General features: G+C 28.6%; 2 protein-coding genes across 4 annotated transcripts in view; one reads left to right on the plus strand and one right to left on the minus strand.

Annotated features, from left to right (window-relative positions):
- LOC142334490 (uncharacterized) overlaps positions 1 to 26,589 on the plus strand; it is a 204,930-nt gene that overhangs the window by 171,425 nt on the left and 6,916 nt on the right. The window contains exon 6 of one of the 3 annotated variants that reach the window (XR_012758834.1): positions 1,722 to 2,309. The exons of the other annotated variants lie outside the window; for them this stretch is intronic. The gene's annotated coding sequence lies outside the window, so the exon portion shown is untranslated. Of the gene's footprint in view, positions 1 to 1,721; positions 2,310 to 26,589 lie in introns of those variants that run through there. 3 annotated transcript variants of the gene reach the window in all.
- LOC142317923 (dehydrogenase/reductase SDR family member 11-like) lies at positions 3,871 to 25,386 on the minus strand. The gene is made up of 7 exons (XM_075354462.1): positions 25,204 to 25,386; positions 20,152 to 20,348; positions 18,474 to 18,481; positions 17,832 to 17,961; positions 7,890 to 8,019; positions 6,238 to 6,375; positions 3,871 to 4,185 (listed from the first exon to the last, which is right to left on the minus strand). Exons 1-6 carry the CDS (start codon positions 25,333 to 25,335, stop codon positions 6,298 to 6,300), a joined length of 675 nt encoding a protein of 224 aa, XP_075210577.1. The 5' UTR covers positions 25,336 to 25,386; the 3' UTR covers positions 3,871 to 4,185; positions 6,238 to 6,297.

Raw genomic sequence — 26,589 nt, forward strand, 5'->3', positions numbered from 1 at the left:
CAAATAAACCATTTTGAAAGTTTATGGCTTCCAGTCAGTTTTCCTCTTCTGGAAAAATGACGATTTCATCTCTTCATAAAAGTTCTCAAATTTATAAAAATGTTGCAAAAATTTCCAACATAACCATCTAGCCTCGCGATAAAATAGTAACTCTGAATTTACTGCATCAATATCGTTACAAATTGCAGAAAATATTCTTGATTTTTGGGGTCTCATTTTTATATAATTTACTACAGTTACAACCATCATTAGCACAATATTCAGACCAGGACTCATTTCTTTAGAAGCCAGAGTTTCTCTGTGGATCATGCAATGTGTCCAAACACCCTTTGGGGATTTTTGTTTCATAAGTGCTTGTATATATACTTTGGAATCCTTCAGACATTCAACAAACACCATCAGTGCATATTCCAATGCAATTTTTCCACACTATGTTTGCTTCGTTTTTAAAATCATTAAGATAGCAAATAATGCTTGTGCTGTTGCTTTGAGTTCTATGATTTGCAGAAAAGTAGTTCTTCTACTGCTGACGTACAATCACAAAATTGAATAAAAGGTATGAAATGACCTGGGAGGGCATGAAATGTCAATATAACCATTCGTTCACAGAATAGTTTAAATCCTGCAACAGTATTCTTCGATAATTTAAACTACAGGACTGTAGGACACTGCATGACGACGAATTGAACGGTGTGAGCTTTTTATGACAGCACCTCAAACAGTCTCGATATTTTGGCATACAACGGGCTGCACACTGCCTGGGGGTTTCTTTTCCATTGCTGAACCTGTTTCCTCAAAATTACGTGTCCATGAATTAATTGCAAGAGCTGTTGGTACATGATCGTGGCAGCGAAATTCTCTATGCGTAGCCTCCATACTGTTAAATACCTTTAATGACAAAAGTACATAGTGCACCATTCAAGTATCCAGTTCCCCTTTCTCTGAACCCTGTACTAGTACATAAGGTTAAAGTTGTTTTAAATACCCACACTTTGTATAATAGCTATTTTATAATAACAATAGATTATATCATTGGATATGTTTAAATATATTAACAATCATAATCATATCTAAACATGTCATATTTAATTATGATTACATTGGCAACAAGGCAAGTATCTTTCATTTTAACTTCTAAATGAGCTGTGGTTTCTTCATTCATTCTAAGCCTTATGTATGAAGTGTATCTAGGGATTTCTACCCACTCCCTTGCATAATTAAAACTGGGTGTCAGTTTTATCTCTCTATCTTCGTATAGAGCTACTCATCCCCAGGTTGGTCTAGTGGTTAAACTTATCATCGCAAATCAGATCTCGAAGTTGAGAGTTCTAAGGTTCAAATCTTAGTAAAGGCAGTTACTTTTACATGGATTTTAATACTAGATCATGCATGGTGTTCTTTAGTAGTTGGGTTTCAATTAACCTAACATCTCAGAAATGTGTCAAGACATTGTAAGAATACAATTCGTTTACATTCATACATATCATCCTGACTCATCCTCTGAAGTAATACCTTATATTGATCTTGGAGACTAGACAGAAAAAGAGAGAGAGACAGCTAATTTACTCAATTCTGTTATTTTTATCCTTCTCTTATTTTTTTTTATTTTTTTGTAATTAGATGACTATAAAAAAGGATTACTGAAAAAATAATTTTATTCCTTTAATAGATAAAGAAATAAATGATCTTGTACATTTTTTGTTTATTTTTTTAACCTCCAGGATGTGTGAAAATGCCATGCCTGACCGGGATTCGAATCCAGGACCTCCAGACGAAAGGCCAAGACGCTATCACTCTCGCACCACATCTTTTGCATTTAGATATTATGTAATGGTCTGAATTTTTTTTATAAATTGTCTCAATAGATTGGTCACCTCAAGTCATAATGTATTTGTACCGCTAAAAGGTTTGCTTCACAGTGTTGTGATCTGATTCACATTCATCTTGAGGCACCTACTTTCTCTTGATGTTAATTGTGTAAATTCCAATGGAGCCTGTCCACTTGGGAATTTCTCAAACCCAAGGATGCCAAAATAATAAAAATGGTAGCTGAGTTTATGGGAATCATTAATTTCCCAAAGTTCTTTACAGATTTTATTCTGTGTTTACTCAGCAGTCAGAAAAGTGTTTGAGAACAATCTTCTTTGAGAAATATCTAAAGCCTGTTCTGAGCCTCCTTCACATCAAATTTAGTGAAACAAATATCTGACTCAATAGATCTGGGTTTATAACAGTATGTTTAGTTTATCTGTGCATCCTCAGAATAATAAAGGTTTTGTGATTTTAAATTGTATAAAATCTGTTGCAAAAATGTAAGCTCTTATTTAGTAATAATAAGGAATGAATAAATAAATTGAATAAAGCAGTTTATCATTTGATTCTTTATTTATTTTTGTATTTCCATTGAGACATGAGTCTCAAAGCTGACAAACATGAAAACTATAATAAACGTAGGGGATACTTATACTTGGACATATTTTTCATGAATCTATTTTCATGTCCTTTTCCTGATAAGGTACGTAGTATTCCCAAGACAGCAGATGTAATTAATAGGCTGGTTTTTAGGCTTGTGGGTTTTGTAAAATAAATAAATTGTGATTAGTAACCAACCAAACCAGAATTATGGTAATGTGTTTGGAGGTATAATTTTGTTTTTACATACCACCATAATGACTACAACAATTTTCATTAGTGGTTATCTATTTCATGAAATTGCTCTCAAAGCAATTTGGGCTATGGGTGTAATACTGGATTCATGGGTATCTAAATAAATAAAATTACTGCTGTAATAAAACATTTTTCCATATAAAAATTTAAAAATTATTTTTTATTCATTCCAGCTCAGTATTTTTAATTATCAGATACATTTTTAAAAGTGTATCATTGTATAAATACTCTTATTGTAGGGTTTTATATCAATATTATTCATAGAAAAGTTAAATTATTAATATTAATTAATTTATTGATACCGTAAACTGAAATAATAAAAATAAATTTTAAGATTAATAATCAGTATGAAAAATTATTTTTAAAAATATCAGTATAAAAATTATCCATTTCTTTTTTACATAAAATTTAAAAAAAACTCTTAGGAATATAATTTTAAAACAGTATTAATTTTCATGAAAAAAAGTTAGACGTCCTTTGAGTATCATTTCAAAAAAAAAAAATGTTAAAGTATTGTTTTGTAGTTTGGAAATTGAAGTTTCTTCTTAGTTATTTCTATACAAGAGAATTTTATTAACATAATCTTAAAGTTTTTACAATAATGAATTTATTTTACACTACTCTTTTGAATGAATAATATGAGGTAGCTCCACTAAGCTTGACTGTAACAGTATTGCAATTCTCAGTACTACTTTTTATGGATGGTGGACTTTATATGTATTGTGTAAGTTGTAAGTGTAGGTAGTAGTGTATAGGTAGTTTTTTTTTTAAAAAAAAAGTACCCAATCTAAAGAAGGTTTTTGGATATATTTCATCTTGAAAAATCTCAAATATATATAATTCAGTAGTACAGATTTGTCGGTTGAAGCATAAACTTTAATGAATTGTGACTGAGTGTGTCACTGGGTGAGCTGATTTTGAACTGGTTCTAAATTTTTTAGTTTCATTTCGAGTTTTAAGTGTTAAAATTTATTTTTGAATTTTTTTTTGAAACCCTGATTTTTAATTTCTCAGTAACAAATGAAATCAATCTGATTTTTGTTGAGAAATCTTCATGTCAAAACCAATTTCTAGATTTTTGAAATTCGACCTTAGGGAATGAAGAAAGGTAAAATATTTTTTATAAGGTAAGATATTCAGTAGACTTGGACTTGCAAATATGCTTCAGATAAATATTTAAAAAGCATATTCAGGCCTGAAGACTGACGCTACGAGAATCAGGAAATCATGTAGTGAAATCATATATAAGTTGGGATGGATAGCTAGTTTTATTTAAAAATAAAAACCATATAAAATTATTACATACAGGACTTTTAAAAAATCTATTTATTTGAATAAGTATTGCTGAAAAACCTTCCAGTATGATAATTTTTTTGTTAATGGATAAAATGGATTAAATTAATAAATTGTATGGTGTGTGCCCTGTTTTTACCACTAGACCAGCTATTTACTTTTATTGCTGTCATTTTTTAATCTTGAAATATCATCTCTTACATGTCGAACCACAAACTCAGTAACCTAAAATAAAAAAAATTAAAATAAATTATTTATTATTAGCAGTTTTATAAATGTCACATATGTATGTATACACTTATGTTTTATATGCCTACTTTTCTATGATATTGCTATCAAATATGGATAATATTATCAAATTCATCAGGTATATTTAATTTTAATTTTTATTATATTTAGTCTTAAAGCTGGCCAAGTAAAATTTATTGTTTGAAAAGTACCAAGCCTGAGGAATTCCAACCCAGAATCTTCTGGATGAAAGGTAAAGATGTTTCCTTCCCACCATGGAGGTCAGCAGTTACCTGCCAATAATTACATTTATTTAGTTTTGAATTCCTGTCACTGGTATAATTAGATGTTTAACAGCTCTTGTTTATACATTCATACATACTTGATCTCAAAAACAGCATTGCTTAAATTGTAATCAGCATTGCTCTTGTAATCTGCATTGTTAAAAGAGATGAGGCTAATTCTGTCCAGTTTTGTCATACTAACTGGATATGAAAATTTATTGATAAAAACATAATTATACTAGAAAAATTAATAAAAATACTAAAAAACATTATATTAATTTTCCCAATACTTTATATCTGTAGGAATTCAGAAAGATTTTCTCAACAAAGATTGCTCTAAAATGAATGTACATCCAGCCAAGATACTCATACTAATAGAATTTTATCATTTAGCTTTAGAAACAACCTGGAAGAGAATATGTCATGTGAATGTAGGTCACATTGAATTCTCATTAATTTGATTCCCTGTTTTTGTGACATATTTCCTCTCCATCTACTCCAATAGTTTTAAGCAAATATATTCTTACCGAAATATCTATACTACTTTAAGAATATATACACTTTCTGGCTGAGACTTTTCTTGAAACTTTAGGTTTTCATTTTTCAGTGTCATTTGATCTTTTGTCTGTCAGTGAGGTTGTTTTAATGCATTTTAGTTCTTCCTGATTTCTTGAGTGTCTTAACAGCAAGTTTTTCTTGATTTTTCTGTTCATAAAGTCAAACATCTGTTTAGTCAGTCTGTTTTTATTCATCATTTTGTTGTGGCAGAAGATATTTCTATTCCTCATCATATCACAGTTTACCAACTTTCCTGAAAAGTTGTTCGTTCAGTTTTGGTTTATCATTTTGGAATCACACAGAAAATCTTTCTGATTATTTTTCTTTTTCCTTGCTTTCTTTTTCACTTTTTAAGTTTGTTAATTGTTGTTTAGTGTTAGCTTTTCTGCTGCAGACAAAGATTCTGGTTCTATTACTGTTCTGTAGTGTCGTAAGTTTGCAGTTCCAGAAAAGTGATGTTTTGTTGAAGGTGTTAAACAGTAGTTCCACTTCTGCATTTTGTTTTCCATCAGTTTCATTTCAGCCGTGTTCAAGATTCTCCATTTTCCTAGATAGTTAAAAAGTAGTATAGATACTACTGTAAGAATATAAATCAATATTACTGTACCACCAATTACTATATCCATTCTCCTAATACTGTTTGTTTAATTGGGCTTTAAGTAAAACTGAAATAATTGTTTATTTCATAATTATTAATATAAAGCATATACTAAATTGTGAAATACATTATTTTAATCTGTTCATAATTTAAGTTGTCATAGCAAGATATAGTGTAAATGGTATTTAAAATCCCAAACATATTAATTTTTTTAATACAGACACCTCTCTGAACAAAGTTTTATTTTTGCTGTATGTCAAAAAAATTCTAGTTTAAACATCCATTTCAGCGAAAACATATGAAATGGTTAAAGCTTATCTTCGTTATCCTATGCTGCCTTTTCTGCAGAGTTTAATTTTAATAACTGCTGTATACTCTGTTTAATTTTATTTATTTACTTAATCATTTACTGACACTCTTAGCCTTATATTCATCCACATATCTACATATGATTCGCATTTATAAGGAAGCTTCTGGGGTCATATGTCGTTTTCTTTGTGAAGTAATTTTAGCACGTAAACAATGTACTATAAAATTATCATCATTGTTCAGTTGTAATAAATTTGAAGAATTTAAACAATAGAAATATTTAAATAGTTCAATACATACAAGAACATGTGGTGGTAGTTGTAACAAAAGTTCTACAGTCTTTGCGATATCTGAGGATTCCTATCCAGCCCTGTCAGGAGGTATTTTCATTTCTATTTGCTCCACTATTTCTGTTTTAACATATCCAGGACTGATAGTCTAGTAAAAAAGCAAAAACATCATAAAATTAATTCTTCTAATAATTATGTTTTAATCAGTAAATTAGTGAAAATTTAATTCAGTAGAATACATAATTGTGTAGTATTTACCAAATTTGTTATTCAGGTTGTACCATACAATTAAATCCTGCTAATTATACAAGAGCTACTTTGAACACAAGGATCTTGCAGTGTTTCGCACAACTCACACAAATTCAACATTGTTTGCAGTTTTCTGACATTGTTATGTGAAGTTTATCATTTACCATCGTTTCCTAAGATGTATTACATATGACCATAACTTTATAAAATGAATAAGGCAAACAAAGTTGCTAATCATAAAATTTGTAGAGTAGTATCTCCTGAACTTTCAGAATATAACATCAAATGAAATGCATAGATAGCAAATTACTCTATATGTGATAATATGTATATATGGCCAGTGAAAGATATTATTGACAAAACATGGGTATTGTATAACACCTAATAAATGACAACCAATGTCATTTACTTAGGTGATATTTAAATAATGAAATATTGCATAATGTAATGGAGTAGCTTTAAACAAACTACATATGCAAATAAATTTGTAGGACTTTTAAGGTGACAAGCAATTCACAAGTGACAGCAAATTGAAATAATCGAGTTGAGAGTGTTTAAACAGAAATATACGAAGTGGAAGTTTGAAGCTCATAGACTGCAATGAAAAATGCATTAATGTTTTAGGCAATTTAATAAAGTTATATGAAGTTTTAGTAAACAAAAATAATTGTTATACTCTCATATCAAACATGTTTTATTATCAATCTTTACTTTCTAATTTGTTTTCAGACGTGTGACCTCCATCACTGGGCACTTGTTTCTTGAAAACAAGCACTACAAAAATTAAAAAAATTATTTGCGTTTTAGATCTGTTATTTTCAGGCAATAAAAAAATTATTTTGGACTTATTTATTCAATAAATGTAGCAGTTTATTATGTAGCTCATTATATTTTTTTTTTACTCATATACATAATATACATCTAATAATTTTACACTAATACACTTATGTTTTGTTCAGGCAAAAAAATTAGTTACAAGTATATTAAAACTAAATATTCGGGATAAAATAGAGATTCTGATTTCAAATCTAACATCCATTATACACCTCCATTTTATTTTGATTTCAAACTGTTTAATCAAATTTAGTATTTACAGATTCCAAGATTATGTCACTCAGATCTCAGAATGTGCTGCTTTTGCAAAAACTGTCATGAGTGTTTTAGAAATCACTTAAATGAACTGGCACTTGGCAGAGAGATAGTGGTGGTTGGTTGAGCAACATGTTACAATATCAAGATTTATCGGTGCTGGTTATTTTTATATAACTGTCTAAATTTTACTTTTCTGAACTTTTCCTGAAAAATTGTAATTCTTTTTATTTTCATGCCATTAAAAGAGGAAAACAATACATTTATTAATTAAAAAATTATATATAATGATTAATAATTATAAAATAATACTCTAATAATTACTGTTACTCTAATTTTGGAATTAGTTTGCCCAAGTGCAGCACGTAGGCCTTCACCAATAGTATTAACTGCTTTCTTTGAAGCATAATATGTTGCAATACCAGGTATTGGTGTACTCATATGTGCTACTATGCTATAAAATTTAAATAAACATAATTATTACTACAAATTAAATTAAATTTTTTGGAAATATGAATGTGTTATGTGAATACAAACGTTTTTCAGAGGCAAATTTCTGTTATTTTCGTTATGATTAAAAATACATTTTATTCTATCATTTATTGAAGACTTCAAGTAAGGTATGATAGTGGCACACAGCAAAACCAGTATTTTGCAATTTAATTTTAAGTTATTTCAGGAGAAAATTGTCTAAATAATAACATGAAATAAGAAATTATCAAAAAAAAACCAAGAGGCAAGAGGGTGAATATATGCTTCATAAAGGTTGCAGTGAAAGGTGTTTCCTGGTTGGTTGTTACCTTTTTCCAGCAGAGTACAGAATGAAGGCTTGTGCACTCCATTGCATTATAAAACTATTTATTACATCTTCAATATTACTAATATTTAAATAGACACAACACTGTGTGTAAAGGGCCCTGAAATTTACATAAAACACAAAGATGAAAAGCAAAACATTAAATACTCTTTCAAATGAAATTCACAAAAAGATTGGATAGTACCGTGTAGATTGTGAAAACCGTATGTCGGGTGCAAAAGGCACTAAAATGTGGGATTCTCAGTCAACATAAATACACAAAGAGGTTAAAGTCAACATAAAGACTTACAAACAGGTTAATAATTTGCTGTAATGTGGGTAAGCAACTATTATTTTTTCTTTGTCAATTTTTATATCAACAGTGATTTAATTTTTTAATCAATGTCTCCTTCAGTATATTGTATATCTTTTTGGTAGATGCCTGACCATAACTGGTTTGTCATATATACTACACATTGATCTTTCTTATCCAGATAACAAATATGAATTCAAGTGACCGATTCTGAGTCTGGTTAATGTCACTTGTTCCCAACAAGTCAGTTTCTCATCGCTCTTTCATATAAATGGAGTCATTTTAATTGCACTTTAATATCTGCCACTCAAATAGAAATCATGTCCGTATTCTCACAAATTGTTACTATTCTGACAGTTTTGTCTGCACTTTCATTTCCTGAGATACGACGAACATGTCCTGGAGTCCATGTAAATTCACATCACTGTCTTATTAATAGATTATAATGGACAGGATGTTTGTGATAAGGATATCCTCATTGTTCTTGTTTTGAATAGCAGTGTGCTTAAAGGGTTGGAAAATACAAGCATTTTCTTTCTCTCTCTTCACATAAATGTTCTCTGTATCAAAGATCTTACTTTATAGCAATGAGCTCTGCCATATAAACACTTGCCATATCTGGAAGCTTCCGCGAATGAGCTTCTCCATTCATATATACAGAGCATCCAACGCCATGTTCAGTTTTAGAACCACCAGTAAAAATTTTCTTATATCCCTCCTAGTTAGTAATGATTGTCGAAAATTCCTTTTGGATAATCACTGCTGGTTTCTCTTATTTTTTCCATATGAGAAATCTACTCTTGTGCTTGTAGATGGCAAAATCCAAGTGGGTATTCCTCTCTTAGAAATTGCTTATTGCTAATGCTTTACAAATTTCTTAATTTTTTTTTTTGCTTTCCTTTTTGCCACCTAAGGGCCATATAATTTCATTTCTTTCTCTTTTGTTGTTTCCTAGGACCAGTTTCTTCTAGTTCTCATATCTTTACTATCTTAGAACCCTTCTACTTTTCACACATTCCTTTGAAACACTATAAGAGAGCTTTTGAAAAATCTCAGCTCATGGAAATGCAGGAAAACTTTCTTAAACACAACTCAAAAGAATTCTGTCAAACTTTTAAGTACAAACTAAAAGAATACCAAGCATGTAGTGTCTTTCAAAAAGAAAATTGTAAAATGGGCCTAAGTAATTCTGAAAAAACTAAAATTATAGCAGAATATCATGGTGAGGTTCTAAATTGTCCAAAACCAACTGGTAAGTTAGAATTTTTAGATGTTGAAAATGTAGAAGATAATTTCCACCACTATTATTTCATCCTAAATCTTTTTTGATTTCTTGGATTCAGCTTGTTATTAACATCGTTTCCCAAAATTAATTGAAATTTTTTTATTAAATATAAAAAAATTGTCAATTGCCTTTCATTCTGTAATAGTGCCCAAAGAAAACCAATTTTCTTTTTTCTGTTTTCAAAATTTCTGTTTTTATGTACTTCAAAAATTGTTTTTTATTTTCCAGCCTTTACTGGTTTTGTAGTGGACCAACATTTCTTCATAATTCTTCTCATAAAAGCATATAAATAGCACATAAAAGCACATTCAAAAGCATATAAATATTCTGTTTTACTGTTTATAATGCTTTATATATTTCCATCTCTTCTAGACATTTAAATTTTTTAACCTTTTTTTTTGTACAATTGATATTTGTTAATAAAACTTTCTACAGAAATTATTAAACCTGTTTTCCTAGCTATTTCTTCTAAATAGCATCTTAATTTTTGGAAAGTATGGCAAAATCATCTTCAAATGCCAAACAGAAGAAGGTTTATTCTTTCTCCCCAATTATTGATAAAACTTTTCATTCTTTTAGTCTCATTCCAAATTCTATTTTTTTAAACACACAATTACAGAGAAAAAAACCCTGCCCAACACCTGTTTTTATTACAAAGAGTTTAGAATTTTCTCCCATGAATTAAAATTTTTTCCTTTTTTTGAGTTTCATGTATTAGGTTAGCTAATTTTGATTAACTGATGACAAAAAAAATTGACTATTAAAATTGTCTTTCGCAGTTCAGAATTCTGTGTCATATTATTTATTGATTTTAGCAGCAGGATCCCCTTTCCGAATCCACAGTGAAATTCACTTTTTTGCTTACCGTAAGTTTCTTTGACCTTGTTCAGTAAAAGTTAATTTTGTAAGCAACAGGTGTGAAAGCCTAACACCTTACTTGTGAGCGAATATATTAATCACATTCCAATTTTCTGGGATCTTTTCTGTTTTATATATTTCTTCAAAAACTATTTTTAGATCCTCTAAGATTTTTGGTTTCGACCATTTAAAAATTTCTGCCGTAATGAAATCCAACCCACTAACTTTTATATTTTTCAAGTTTTTAAAAACATCTAAAATTTCTAACTTATTAATTGGTTCTGTAAAACATATTTTGCTACAATTTCACGGTTTTCTTATGCCCATTTTATCATTTCTTTTTAAAACAGACATTAGATGCTAGGTATCCTTTTAGTTTTTACTTGAAAGTTTTCCTGCATTTCCATGAGCTAAGAGTTTAGAAAAGCTCTCTTTGTTCCTTGCTGATTTCTTCTTTATTTTTACTGTTCATGATCATTCCAGAGGATTTCCATTTTCCAGATCTTTCTGCTGATACAGCTTTTCAACGGTATACAGCAACGGTACATTTCTCTTAATTTCTTGCTATCCCTTTTGACCAAGTTGTTTCTTTTGAGGCTTTTTCGATTTGTGTGATGTTAGGGTTAATGTGCACGATAGTTCAGTAATTATTTCTTTTTTCCCGTACAGCATTACTCTTTCGTTTCGATAATTGAATCTGGCTTATATTTGAGTAATGCGTACTTATGAGAGGTATCTAAATAAGAAGACACCCCCCCCCCCCCTTCTTATTTAGATGAATCCATATGGTGTCTTATTCAGCGCTCTGGATTCAGCATCAAGCAGAACCACAAAGAATTGAGGGGTCGCCTTGGAATATTCCCTTGCGAATATTGATTTTCTCAGCCATGATCTTTTGCTCTATTAGTAGTAACTTGCACATTTGCACGTGCTTCGCAGGTTTTTCAGTGGTATATTTCGGTTTCACGTAGGTTACAACTTCAGTTAGCGTTTGGGTTTTGTTGATTCAGGATTTTGGAAGATTCGATTTGGGTGATGCGTACTCGAAGATTTTACTCCTGTAGTTTTGGATTTCATCCAGCTTTTCACTTCATATTTTTCTTCATATCAATTTTAACTTTTACTGTACTCATGCTCTCGATTTGCGGCTATCTCGTTTTTGATTAACAGGGTCTCATTGTGTTCTTCGACATTCGACCATATTTCCCTCCACTAGGTTTCTCCATGTCTCTATGGTGGGTGGCTTTTGTTTGTGCCTACTAGAGCATCTAAGCAACTTTTGCAATATTCTTGCTTCCTTGATCGATTACTGCATTTCCTAGTTTCTTTACTGTATTAATACAATTATTATATATTTTTCTTATTCTTCCAGCAGTGAAGTATCGTTTAATAACTAAGAACTTTATAGATTGTTAACAGCGCACTTTTAAAACTTTTTGCTGTATGCTGGGATACAGGTATAGTTTTCTACAGCTTTTGTATATAAAAATTAAATTGCAGTTTTTACTGTAGTATTTTAAAAGATGAAAATTTTAATTCACACTAAATCATATGCATCAAAATTAAAATGTTTATATTTTTTTAGTTTATAAAACTCTACTTCATTTGATATTATTTTAGGGGTTCTAAGCATTATTATTGTATTTTATTACGAAAAATCAGTACATTTTTTCATATTATTAATACAAGGTCAGTCAAAAGAAACTGATACATTTCAAAACGCGAAGGATTTTTTGTATATTTCAATAATTTTTATTGTATTTGTATTTTTAAAGAGTAAATTTGGTGGATTTTATTATCTATGATTTAATTTTGGAATGCTGCAAAACATTTTCTTGCATATCGATGCAGATTCTCGCCGACGATGTTTAAAATTGTCAACAAAACTTGTAGCATCAGATGTAATTTTACAAGAATGTTCTTTTGGTTTATTCCATGTGAGATCTGCTGGAAAAAAAACTGTTTTGAGATATCCCAATAAAAAAATTTTTGACTGAGAGTTCATCAGGAGAGCGGACGGTCACGAATTATCGCCAAAACGGGAGGAAAAATAAACCCTGTTGAGCAAAGGTGGTCATAATACCACCTTGTTGGAACCATAGCAATTGATATTGCGTGATTTTACAAAGAAAAATGATCTTTATCTCTATGCTACAACAACTATGGTACTATGATGATTTTAATGCTGATATCGCACACCATAATGTGACCTTGGGTGAGTGGAGCAGTTCTATATGGATTTGCCTCGGGTTGTTTGTATCCCAGTATTGATAATTTTGTTTATTAATGTCTCCATTAACATTGAAATGAATTTCATTGGAATTAAGACTTAATTCAAGTTTTCTTGATTCAAAGTCTTAATTCAAAAGGTTTTCCGCAAAAATCTTATTCTTAACAGTTTACTTCTTAATATGCATACTAACTTGTATTTGTGCTGTTTTAAATCGTATACATACGCCAAACACTAGGCTCTCATACCCTAAAGGCCTGAAGCTTATCTTAACTAATCATCTAGGACTCTGATGAACTGATTTCTACACACAAAAAGTGTTTTGAATAGCCTCACTTCATAGTATTTTGGGAAGTTTGTCATCCTGAACTAAGCCAGAAGAATAAAATTTTTTACCCATCAAGAATTGTCACGATTCTGTATGCTATAGCTATTAAAACATGTGTACCCCACGATTCATTTCAGTGACTGATGAAAATAATATAAATAACTTTTTGAATATCTGTTCATTCCTCCCCATTACTATTATAATAATTATGATCCGATCAAACTTATTAAACTTACACTAGAAATAAATTAGTTCTTTTTGGCCGATTCTATATTTTTCGTTTTTAACATGGACAAAAATAATACATATAACTATACTTTTGTAATTTATAAAGTGTGTAAAAAAAGTACCTCATTAATCAATAACCTTGCCAAAATTTTTCAGCAACAACTGTGATCATTACAGTACCATTGCATTGATTGAGTATTATTATTGAATATTTATTTGAGCATTGATTGCATTGATTGAGTTTTACAAAGAGCTGATTAGTTAATACTAATATTAAAAATATTTACACTGGAAAAGTAAGTATTCTTCTTGAAATATTGCAGGATTGTAATGACATTTTAGTTGACCTTTAATGTAAAAGGTCAACTATTATCATTGGTTTCACAATTATATATAATAATTTTAGTGATATATAAACAGAATTTATATATCACTAGAATTCACAGAAGCTGTCACAGAAGGTGAAACTAAATGTAGTAATGAGCAGCATTACAAAATTTTACACTTTTTATTGTTAAGAGTTTATTTTTTCTACTGAATATTTCTAATGTTTAATATGTTGCTATTTTAATGTTTACTCTGTGGTATTTCTGGAAATGCATTAATTATGATGGTGAAATAACTGTATTTAGAAATTATAATTTTAATTTATGTTTCTTAAATTTTATTTTATTTACGTTTCATAAAATTTATTTTATTATAAATATTAAAAAAAAAGTTGTCTAAAATTTTTATTGTTTATTTTTTTTTTTGCGATTAATTAGAAATGAAGCTTTTGTTATATATGTGAAAAGTGACAAACCTGATGCACAAGTTTTCATACACTACAAAAAACTCCAAAACCCTCCAAATTAAAGATATAATGGTATAAGTGAATTGTATTCATGGAATAATTATTGAAAGATTGATTGTGTCTAGTTAATGCCATTCTTGTAAGAAAAACATGTGAAAAATGTCAAATTTCTTCTTATACTTTCTTTTGTGAATACATCTGTAAAAAGGTTTTATCAATAGAAAAAAATCTGATGTGGACACCACATTACTTCCTTGAACAGCTGTTAAGTTAAACATATTTTTTATGTATTACTTTTTTCATATTTTTTTTGTTATTGAATTATTTATGTAATGTTTTTTACAATCTGAGGTTAATAGAATTTTTTAAGAGAATAATTATTAATAAATCAACATTTAAATTAAAAAAAAGGAAATGAAATCAGATTCAAACCGATTTCCCTTGTAAGATCAAAATATTTCATTAATTAAAGTTTTATTGGGAAAACAAGTACCGCTCATGATGTACCATTGAAAAGCTCTCAATGAGGGTTTATTATTGCAGTTAAGTACACTTTTGCTTCAGTAGATTGCAATCAAAAGGGGAGGTGCATAAATAAATGTTATAACAGTCCTAAATCAAAAATTTCAACATTCTATGGCTAATTGTTTTGGAGTTACGCAAGATACATACGTATGTATGTACAGATTTCATGCCGAAACTAGTCAAAATGGATTCAGGGATGGTCAAAATGATTATTTCTGTTGAAATCTGAAAACCAAAATTTTTCACGATTACATTACAGTTGATTTAGACAAATTTCAATTTATCATTAATCATTAGAAATTTATTCTGATTATAGTTTGCATATTACTAAAGTGGCAATCTCCTTTCCTTATTTTAAACCTTATGAAATGTTTCAATTTGCTTTCAGTCAGTACAGTAAAAAGTAATCACAACATTGAAATTATTCAGAATTATCATTGATAATTCACTATAATAAATAAATTTTATTGAAATTTAGAATTTATATTATAAATTCTGTAATTTAGTTAATAATAATTAAATACAAATCTAAAAATAATTCTAAATCTTACACTATAATGCTTTCTGTAGCTGAAGAAAGTTGTAAAAGCAACAGAAATCAATATGGCATAATTTTTAATGTTACATGTATTAAATTTGTCTCAGTAGATTTTTTGCAGGTCTACATTAATTTTACATCTGACTTTCATAACCTAAACGTATAAGTAATATTACAATATCCAATAGAGAATACAATAAAAGATGATTTTTTTTTAATCATAAATTAAATGACTTAATATTTAGATTCCATTTTTGGAGGAAATTCATTTCAACTCTTCCCTATTAACATTTTTCATACTTATTCACACAATGCTGAAAATAATTTCAGCAATTATTTACAAAGATGACTTGCATTCAAAAGTCAGTAATCATGGCATATGAAGTTATGGTCATCCTGCTAATTATCAATAAACAAGAATAAAGTGTCACCTACCGTTTTTTTTTTTTTTTAAATTTTACAATATTTTTTAATAATAAGTGAATTTGTTTACTTTTTCGTGACGCATGAGAAGAGAATAAATTTCAATCATGACAAACATTAGTAATCAAATAACCTATATTTTTACATACTATACTCAAGCAGAAATGACATGTAGCATCAAAAAAAGCATCAATACGATGTACACCTTTCAGCCAAGATACGTTTTTAGTTAAGTTACATAATAACCTCAAAGATTTCGTAGTTCAGCACTGTACAAGTGTAGTAATATGCATTATTTTCGGGCTAAATAACTGGCTATTTTATACAATTATTGATCAAGGCTAACTGTTTGACCATCAACTAATTCAATACTTAAGATTAATTAGAAAATGTTAGCGAAAGAAGCAAACGTTAGATTGCATTTATCCTATGAAGTTAAGAAACTCATTTAATTTCATAATTTAATTGCGTTAATATAATCCATCAATAACTGAAATCAGTCAATACAAATTTCAATGAAACATATTCCAGAACAAATAATAAACATTTGATGCGGATTGTACAAAAGAGAAAATTTAAAAACAAGAGTATTGAAACAAACTCAAAACATTACCCCTGCCGTTACAGGAACAATAAGTCAAAAACTACAATAAAGAGTATTTAGTCACGTTTAAATTACATCCTTTATTCTGTATGAATGTTGTTTGCATGTATTTATATGTAATTAATTGTTATAATGTTCCTGTTCGTGTCATGTTAGTGTTTGATATATATTTTAGAATAATATTGCAATATTACTGTTAAACTACTGTTAAACTCCGTTACTTTTTAATCTTTACATGGAACTAGCAGTTAATGATGTTAAAGAACAATTTAGATTCGGAGTAACAGTACAAGGTGAAAAGATAAAGATGCTACGATTTGCTGATGATATAGTAATTCTAGCCGAGAGTAAAAAGGATTTAGGAGAAACAATGAACGGCATAGATGAAGTCCTACGCAAGAACTATCGCATGAAAATAAACAAGAACAAAACAAAAGTAATGAAATGTAGTAGAAATAACAAAGATGGACCACTGAATGTGAAAATAGGAGGAGAAAAGATTATGGAGGTAGAAGAATTTTGTTATTTGGGAAGTAAAATTACTAAAGATGGACGAAGCAGGAGCGATATAAAATGCCGAATAGCACAAGCTAAACGAGCCTTCAGTAAGAAATATAATTTGTTTACATCAAAAATTAATTTAAATGTCAGGAAAAGATTTTTGAAAGTGTATGTTTGGAGTGTCGCTTTATATGGAAGTGAAACTTGGACAATCGGAGTATCTGAGAAGAAAAGATTAGAAGCTTTTGAAATGTGGTGCTATAGGAGAATGTTAAAAATCAGATGGGTGGATAAAGTGACAAATGAAGAGGTATTGCGGCAAATAGATGAAGAAAGAAGCATTTGGAAGAATATAGTTAAAAGAAGAGACAGACTTATAGGCCACATACTAAGGCATCCTGGAATAGTCGCTTTAATATTGGAAGGACAGGTAGAAGGGAAAAATTGTGTAGGCAGGCCACGTTTGGAGTATGTAAAACAAATTGTTGGGGATGTAGGATGTAGAGGGTATACTGAAATGAAACGACTAGCACTAGATAGGGAATCTTGGAGAGCTGCATCAAACCAGTCAAATGACTGAAGACAAAAAAAAAAAAAAAAAAAAAAATTACTGTTAAACAGTAAACAAAATTGGTTACTTCATAATAAGAAGACAATACAGTTATTACATTTGATTACAATAAATATAAGAGAATATGTATTGAATGCCCGTCATCTTTCTAAATAATCACCAAATCTTTTAAAAGAAGAACTCAGAATGAATAATTAAATCTAATTTTATATGTTTATTTTTTTTAATTTAAAAATATTTAGTTGTTAATAAAAGTAGATGATTTTATCTAACCTGCTAATATTTATAATATATCCATCATCAATATTGTGTTTTCTCATTGATCTTATTCCTTCTCGGCTGCATATCTGAAGTGCTATTACATTAATATCATATATCTGTCGCCAATCATCTGTGGATGAAGCTGTAAAGTAAATGTTTTACTATAAATTTACTATCATTATTTTGAACAGTCCAACTTAATTGTTTCAATTAATTAGAAGAATTAACTGAAGTTATCTTTTATATGGCATCAATAGTTGTGTCATTAAGGCCATTGTTTATATCTGTTTAAAAAATATTGATTTATTAATAGTAGCTATTTCATTTGCTAAGAATGAAATTGTTTAATGTCAAAACTAATGAAACACAATAAGCTATCATATTAAAAATTGATATTTTATTAAATAAAGTCTATTTGCAAATTTATTTAAAAATGAATCCTTAAAAATGCAGAAGAAGCTGAAGGGATCAGCATAGGTGGAAATAAAATTTCTGATAACATTCATTTTTAGGATATAAAACATAATGTATTCAACAGATGATATGAAAATAAATTTTAGGGAAAGACCAAGATAATAAAAATAGTAGGAATTAAGTCATTGAATTTTTACAAGAAATAAGCAAGTACCATTTTAACAAAAGACAAATTAAAACAGGATAACCTTGATAAAGGAGAATTAAAAAAAAAGAAACAGCTATTATGTATTAAAATGGAGTTCCTATTATATTAAATTTACATTACAAGTACATAAAATGTTATTTCATTAGTATTTTTTCATATTTTTATTATTAAATTATTAGTTGTTTTTACAATCAGAGGTTAATAATTATTAATAAATCAGTCTATTTAAATTTTTAAAAAAAGTTAAAAAAAAGGAGATGAAGTCTGATTCGAACTGATGTGTCATCCCCTTGTAAGATCAAAATATTTCATTAATTAAAATTTTATTTGACTATTAACTCTGGAACCAATGAAAACAAGCACTACTTATGATATATCGATAAAAAGCTCTCAGTGAGAGCTTATTACTGAAAATAATTTTGGGCTGTTTTGGACACCTTTGGTCCAGTCGATTGCAATCAAAATGGGAGGTGCACAGCTAGATGTAAAACAGTCCTAAATTCAAAATTTCAACATCCTATGGCTTATTGTTTGAGTTCTGTGAAATACATACGTTCTTATAGATGTCACATCAAAACTAGACAACATAGTTGACAGGGAATGTCGAATATTTCCGTTGAAATCTGAAAACTGAAAATTTTCACGATTCCTTTACTGCATACAAGCAAGTAAAGATAAAATTGTAAAGGCATTTGTAATGTTGACATGGAGGAGAGTGGAGACATATCATGGGAAAAGAGGGACTGGTTAAAACTAGTAGAAAGTGCAAAGGAGAGAGATCAGAGTAGATTAAATATCATAGACAATCTAAAAGAAAAATGAAGCTACCCAGAAATAAAAAGTTTAGCTTGGAAAAGATTATTATCGTGAAGGGAATACTATCCAAGTGGGTACCAATTATGTTGACCTGACAAGCAAATTCATCAATTTTATCCACATTTATTTAGTTACAATCCATTAAGTAGTAATTTTACTAGATTTTTGTTTATAAATGAATTTTAGGTTTTGAGGAAGAAGAGCAGGAGATCAAGCACATTTCCTGTAGCTACACTGTAATTTGAGAATTCTTATTAAGGATCTGTTCTAATCAAAAAATAACATCTCAGTTCTGTTGATAAGGTGGAAAAGTACAACTTTTCAATACAGTTGCATTTTTTAATATTAAAATTATTGACTAATATGTTTTCATAATTGTGGTCAAGTTATTTTTCTAATTAAGCAGAATATGTAGTAGCTACTACATTCTGCTAATAATCAATGATATTCTGTTAATAATCAATCATTAACAATCCTTTCAGCTCAGAAATTGATTCCAGTTTTTTTTTTTTTTTTTTTTTTAGCAGTCCCTAATGTATTAGTCAATATCAAAACTTAAGATTTAATTGAAATTTCTATCTTTTACAAGGCAAGTAGGTTTCTTCGAAAACTGGGTTATTTTAATTATAAAGATTAAGTTTATAAATGTTTGCTTTCATGCAATCAAATTTTTAATATCTTATCAGTTCTCTATATTAGAGTTCTTTACAAACATTTTACAAAAATTTTATTGTACTCTATTTTAATATCTTATTTTATCCTCTACCAACCACTTATACCCAAATGTTTTCATTATATTTTCCTCCAATAATGTAAGTTTTCTTTAATGTATTAAAATTACATTTTTTAATAATTTAATCAAGCTATATATTTTTACACATTTATTAAACCTACCTTCTATTGGTATGAATCCTAAAAGAATTCCTGCATTGTTGATCAAAATATGAATTCCTCCTAAATTCTTTCAGGAGGAATTCAAAAGCATGAAATGCTTTTAAAAAAAAAGCAGATAAAATATCTGCTTCTTTTGCAAGATCTGTTTTTACTGGATGAAATTTTCCCTTTTGCCCTTTTAATTTATTTTTCAGTCCCTAAAAAAAAAAAAAAATAATATATAATTCAAAATGGTTTACATTTTTTTAAACTAAAAAATTAAATCTGAATCCTCAGATAAAGAATTAGACAAAATAAAACAAACGTTCGCACTTACAAACTTAACCTTAAAAACACAGTATTAAATTAAAGTATTGCATTAAAATATACAGTTAAATTAAACATAAATTAAGATTTTTTATAGCACTAACACTTTAGCAACTAAAACATAAATAGTGTGAGCATAAATTCCATTTTTTTTTATACTTCTTTAAATGTTTATCTGTTTAAACAAAGAATACTAAAGCTGGTAAATGTTATTCTGGGATACTTATTTTGCTCTATTGTCTTTCCTTGCATTAATGCTTCAGCTAAAGGTAGTAAATAAAATCTGAATACTTGTGCTGTAATAATATATGCTATAATCTGAAAACTAGATGCATTAATCCTTAAGATAACAAAAAATTATTCAGATAAGTAGCAATACACTACTATCTAAGAATACCAACTCACTAGCCAGTTGATGTAGTCATTTGCAAGTCTGCTGCTAAACCATTTTACCTAGAGTTCAGTTCCCAGAAAGGGAACTCAGTACTGGTAAAAAGTATTCATTCATTTATCATTCAATTTTTTATTAAAATTTCATAAAAGATGTACTTAGATCATGTACCTAAAACACAATTGTTCAAAATCTAAACTGGTAGTAAAAAGTAACTTTTCATTGTTCACATTGCTGTCATGAAGCAAGATAAGACAAGAGAGATCATCTCATAAGAAACATGTTTTAATGAATACTGAAAGGAATCCCTATATTTATTTAGAGTTTCTTTTCACTACTTATTTATGAAAATGCTCACTTCCTTTGAGCATTTAATGTAGTTACACATTAAAAAAATAAGTCAGTGTTTATTTAACACTTTAAACATATTTTATTATTGAATGTTTAATTTACTTTTAATGCATTTGATTTTAAGTTCAATCGTATTGAATGTTTTTTATTATCAACTTATTATTTTACAGTATCATATGTTTAACAGTAAAATCTGCAAAATTACAATAAAAAAAAATTACTATTTATTAGTAGGTGCATGAAATTTGGACTAGATTGAAAAGTAATGTGGTTTTTTAGCTGATGTTTTGTATATGCAAAATTGTTCATAATGTGCAATTTTAACAGACAAATTAAAAAAAGTCATTTAATTTATATTAGATATAGACATAACTGAAAAATAAAGGAAACAATGTATTGAACATATTAAATTTTCATTGCATTATGTATTAAATAGTTTATCATGAAAATGTAATTAAAAACATGTTGAAAATTTTAAGATAGTTTAGAAAAAAATTTTTTTAACAGTTTGTGTTAAGATATAATTTTTTTTAATGCTGCAACTTGCTAAAAAGGTGGTACTTTCAAATAAGATTCTGTACAATCAAAAGAGTTAACATTTTTCGGAAATTCAATGTAACACAGCTACATATAATATAAAATACATGTACGAGTAGTATCATTGAACAAGGGATGTGGATGCTTGTGACTTCTGTAATTGTGCTACACAATTTACCCTTGTAAATCAGGTTAATTATACATATGATTATTCAGAAGGCTTTTGAACCTGAAAATGGCTATGATTTATTAGCTAAATATGTGAATGTATATTGTGTTTTAGAAATAGACAATATCATCAGAATATATTAATTTTTACATTTTCAATAACATGAATATAAAAAAAATATTAATGGTATTGAATTGAAAAATACTAATAATACCAAAAAATATCAATAAATAATGAGACTGGATCAGAAAAACTTTATTTACAATCCAATTATACATAGGATCACCTACGAAGTTGTTCTCTTGGGTAGCCATTCAACGCTTCAGATTTCCCACTCTTCATGGCAGTATTGAAACTCAGAAACCGGAATATCCTTCAGATGGTCAGTTACATTTTTTATATCTTCTACTATTCCAAAATGGTGTTCTTTGAGGTGTTTTAAGTCGGGAACGAGAAAAAGTCGCAGAGACTCAAGTCAGGTGAATAAGGGGTTGAGGAACTACAGGAATGTTTTTCTTTGCCTAAAACTCAATTGAGAGTGCAGTGTGACAAGGTGCATTGTCATGATACAGCATCTATTTATCTTTGATGGCTGGTCTCACGCAGGCACTCTTTTCTGCAGTCTTTAAAGAATTTTTTCCGCAGTTCAAATTCAATTGTTCTGCAATCATTCTTACAGTTAATCGCCAGTTATACCATATCAAGTCTTTGATTCGCTAAACATAGTCGTCACTTTTCGAGTTAATGGTCGTCCAGAGCATGGATCATCTACAACTGATTCCCAGCCATCTGAAAATGTTTTAAACCACCTAAAACTTGGGCTCATGACAGATCGTCTCTCCATACGCACTTTTCAATTTTGAAAAAAGTTTTAGTAGCATTCTTACAGAGTTAAACATAAAACTTAATCGCACAACGTTGCTCATAATTAGTACGACTCATTTTTGTTAACGCACAACCAAAATCTTGTTTCATGAAAAGTTTGTTTACGTTTCACGTGGCAACAATAGATTAAAAATATTAATTAATACCTAATCAGCTTGTTCATATAACCATATGTTTACTAATAACTTTACACAGTGTTGCTACTTTGGCTGCCAAAAGAAAATAGTCTCATTACTTTATTTACAGACCTTGTATATTCAGGATAAAGCAATTTTTTTTGTAATTTATAAAAAAATATTTTTAAATCATTAAAGCTTTTCTACGTGTTCTATGTCAATAGGCATTAGAAATAAAGAAATGTTAAATTTTATTTTATATGTCAGAAAACTTTATAATTTACCTAAGTAGCCCCATTAATTTAATTTCTACATATTATTAAATATAAAATTCTGAGGACAAAATGATTATTTTATTTTTAATTATGATTTTGTTATAATGTTTAAATAGTTATTTTCCTTCTTGAAATGGTTTGTGCTAAAACTTAAAAAAAGTAATTTTGATAATAGTGTACCTGCAGTTTATTGCTTGTATACAGTCTTTCAAAAATTATTGACAAATTATTAATAACTAAATATTTAATAGCAAAAAAAAAAATTTCTGTTTGATCATTCTGTATCATAATAAAGTACATAACTGTTCTGACAGAAGGGGTTCTGCTGGTTTTACCGAAAATATTACTGCAATTTTTTTTTGTCTTCAGTCATTAGACTGGTTTGATGCAGCTCTCCAAGATTCCCTATCTAGTGCCAGTCATTTCATTTCGTTATACCCCTACATCCAACATCCCTGAAAGTCTGTTTTACATATTCCAAATGTTGCCTTTACAATTTTTCCCTTCTACCTGTCCCTCCAATATTAAAGCCAATATTCCAGGATGCCTTAATATGTAGCCTATAAGTTGTCTCTTAACTATATTTTTCCAAATGCTTCTTTCTTCATCTATTTTCCGCAACACCTCTTCATTTGTCACTTAATCCACTCATCTTATTTTCAACATTCTCCTATAGCAACACAATTCAAAATCTTCTAATCTTTACTTCTCAGGTACTCTGATCAAGTTTCACTTCCATAAAGCTATGTTCTAAACATACTTTCAAAAATGTTTTCCTGATGTTTAAATTATTTTTTCATGTAAACAAATTTTATTTCTGAATGAAGGCTTGTTTCACCTGAGCTATTCAGCATTTGTTATCACTCTTGCATCGTCCATTTTTAGTAAAAAATTTAGTAAATTTTTACTAAAAAAAAAAGGTAACAAAATTCTTCTACCTCCATTTTTATATTCTGTGGTTTATCTACATTATTTCTAATACATTTCATTACTTTTGTTTTGTTCTTGTTTATTTTCATGCGGTAGTTCTTGTGTAGGACATCATGCTGTTCATTGTTTCTTCAAAATTTTTTTACTCTCAGCAAGAATTACTATATCATCAGTAAATTATAGCATCTTAATCTTTTCACCTTTTACTGTTACTCTGGATCTAATCTGGATTCTAAATTGTTCTTTAAAATCATTAACTGCTAGTTCTATGTAAAGATTAAAAACTGTCAGGGATAGGGAACATCCTTGTCGAACTCCCTTTTTTATTACAGCTTCTTTCTTATGTTCTTCAATTATTACTGTTGCCATTTGTTTTCTGTAAAAGTTAGCATTGTTTTATCTCTGTACTTGAACCCAATTTTTTTTATTTATTTATAATTTATTCATTAATTTGATTAATATTTATTCATACAGTAGTCAGCTCAATTCATATGAATGAAATTATAGAATTGCTGAAAAGAACTGAGATGTTTGAGATTTGATTCTGTCAGTGATTACATAAGGTGAGTTGGAGAGATGAGGTTTTGAAATAAAGATTTACTTAAACTGGGTACTACTATGGAGTAGATAAGACTTTTAAAACTGAAGAAATCTGTATATATTTGATTAAAAAATCTGAACTAATTATTAGCTTCCATGATGCAAATTTCAAATAAATATCATGGAAAACAGAGGTTCAGGCTGATGAAGAATTTTGTGATTGAAGAATTAAGGTGTGATTTTTAAAAAAATATAGTTTCTCTTGAATTTTCTTTTGTTTTATCAGGCTCAAACTTCCAAGTTAATTTACATAGTTAAAGATTGTAATTCCAGATAACATATGACTAGGCTGACCAAAATCTTGATATAACGTTAATAATTCCTAAGTTACTCTTTATTTTGGTCTGCTTTAAACAAAGTTGTATTTGTCCAAATGGTTACAAAAATTTAATAACTGACAAGGTACATAAACAAGAATAATTTATATTCATTGAATTGATTAGTGTGTGAATTATATTTGGAGAGCATCCTTATTAAAGCACAAATACTTACTTCAAGTCTATCCAATCTTCGTGCAAGACCGACCACATTCATGCCGATATTAACCAATGATTCTGCAATAGCTGCACCAATTCCTGAACTGGCTCCAGTAACCACTGCTACTTTCCCTTTCCAGTTTTCCATTGTTTTAAAATTATTATCTTAAAATAACAATAAAATAATGTTATATAAGAAGAATAATATTTATAAGAATATGATGTGTTTGAGTTTTATTTAGGCCATTTTTTTTTTAATTTCAAAAGATTTATTTGTCTGAGCTCTTTTTTAAAAATACTATCTTAATTGTACCCTGATATAATAAAAAAGGTATTGTTAATAGTAAATATATGAAGTTGTTACAATTCAGTCACCACCTGACATTTATTTTACTGATTAATTTCTAAAATTGTTTAATCCAAATTTAGCAATCATACAGTAAACATGTACATATAATAAATTATACATATTTATCAATTTTATATTCATTACAATAAAAAAGGTTTAAACAAAAACCAAATATTCAATGAATTATTTCTTAATCATAAGTATGAATCAGTGAGTTCAAAATCAAGCAACAGTTCACCACATAAAGGGTTTGGATGAACAATTAAGTTATTGTTTAAATTAAAATAATGTATTCTGAGTAATGATAAAACTGAAGGTCAAAAGAAAACTTACAAATATATTCAATTGAGCAAATTCATCACTTGATAAATAATAAAAAATTAAAGATAATGAAATACACAGAAACTGAATTTTTTTAAAAATATTTGTGTAGAACTTTAAAAATAACTTGTTATGGTACTAGTAATTGACATACAAGTATTAATAATATTGTAAGATTAGAAAATAAAACATTTTTATTACTTATGAAATTCTGAGATGCTTGCACTCCACTATGAAGAGTGAAAGCAGTACACTTAGTGCTTTCACTCTTCACTCTTCACTCTTCACTCTTCTTTCACTGGAGTTGATAGTGCATATATAATACAGATTAAAAAAAATTACACGAGAGAAAAGCACAATATAAATTGTGCATATAGAAGTCTAATGGAAGTGTCCCAGTTTTTCGTATTACTTTTCACGAAAGATGAGAATATATACCTAATTTCATGATTCAGACCAGGATGGGTAGGAAACTTTTCAGAACAGTGAGACTGGAAAAATGTAGTAAATATAAACAATTATTTTGTCCCATATAATTTAATAAAATAGCAAGAGCAAAAAAAGATTTAATAGCAGATTGTGTCCAAGTTGTAATAATTTTTATTTGTCCATTTTATTGCATTTTAAAATAAGAAAAGACCAATTTAATAGATGATTTAAGTTAATGTCATCCCTTTTATTACAGCAATTGGTTACCAGGGTAGAGAAACTCTAAAACTATTTTATAAACAT

Source organism: Lycorma delicatula, chromosome 1 (genome assembly GCF_047948215.1).
Source record: "Lycorma delicatula isolate Av1 chromosome 1, ASM4794821v1, whole genome shotgun sequence".
NCBI classification, from domain to species: domain Eukaryota; kingdom Metazoa; phylum Arthropoda; class Insecta; order Hemiptera; family Fulgoridae; genus Lycorma; species Lycorma delicatula.

Bases quoted from the DNA above. Each gene is read 5' to 3' on its own strand.
- LOC142317923 (XM_075354462.1), bottom strand. From the start codon at position 25,335: ATGGAAAACTGGAAAGGGAAAGTAGCAGTGGTTACTGGAGCCAGTTCA. The intron at 8,020-17,831 runs GTTAGATAAAAT...TAAATTTTATAG, and splicing joins TATATTATAAATATTAGCAG to CATAGTAGCACATATGAGTA. The intron at 6,376-7,889 runs GTAATTATTAGA...CTTTTTTACTAG, and splicing joins ATTCCAAAATTAGAGTAACA to ACTATCAGTCCTGGATATGT.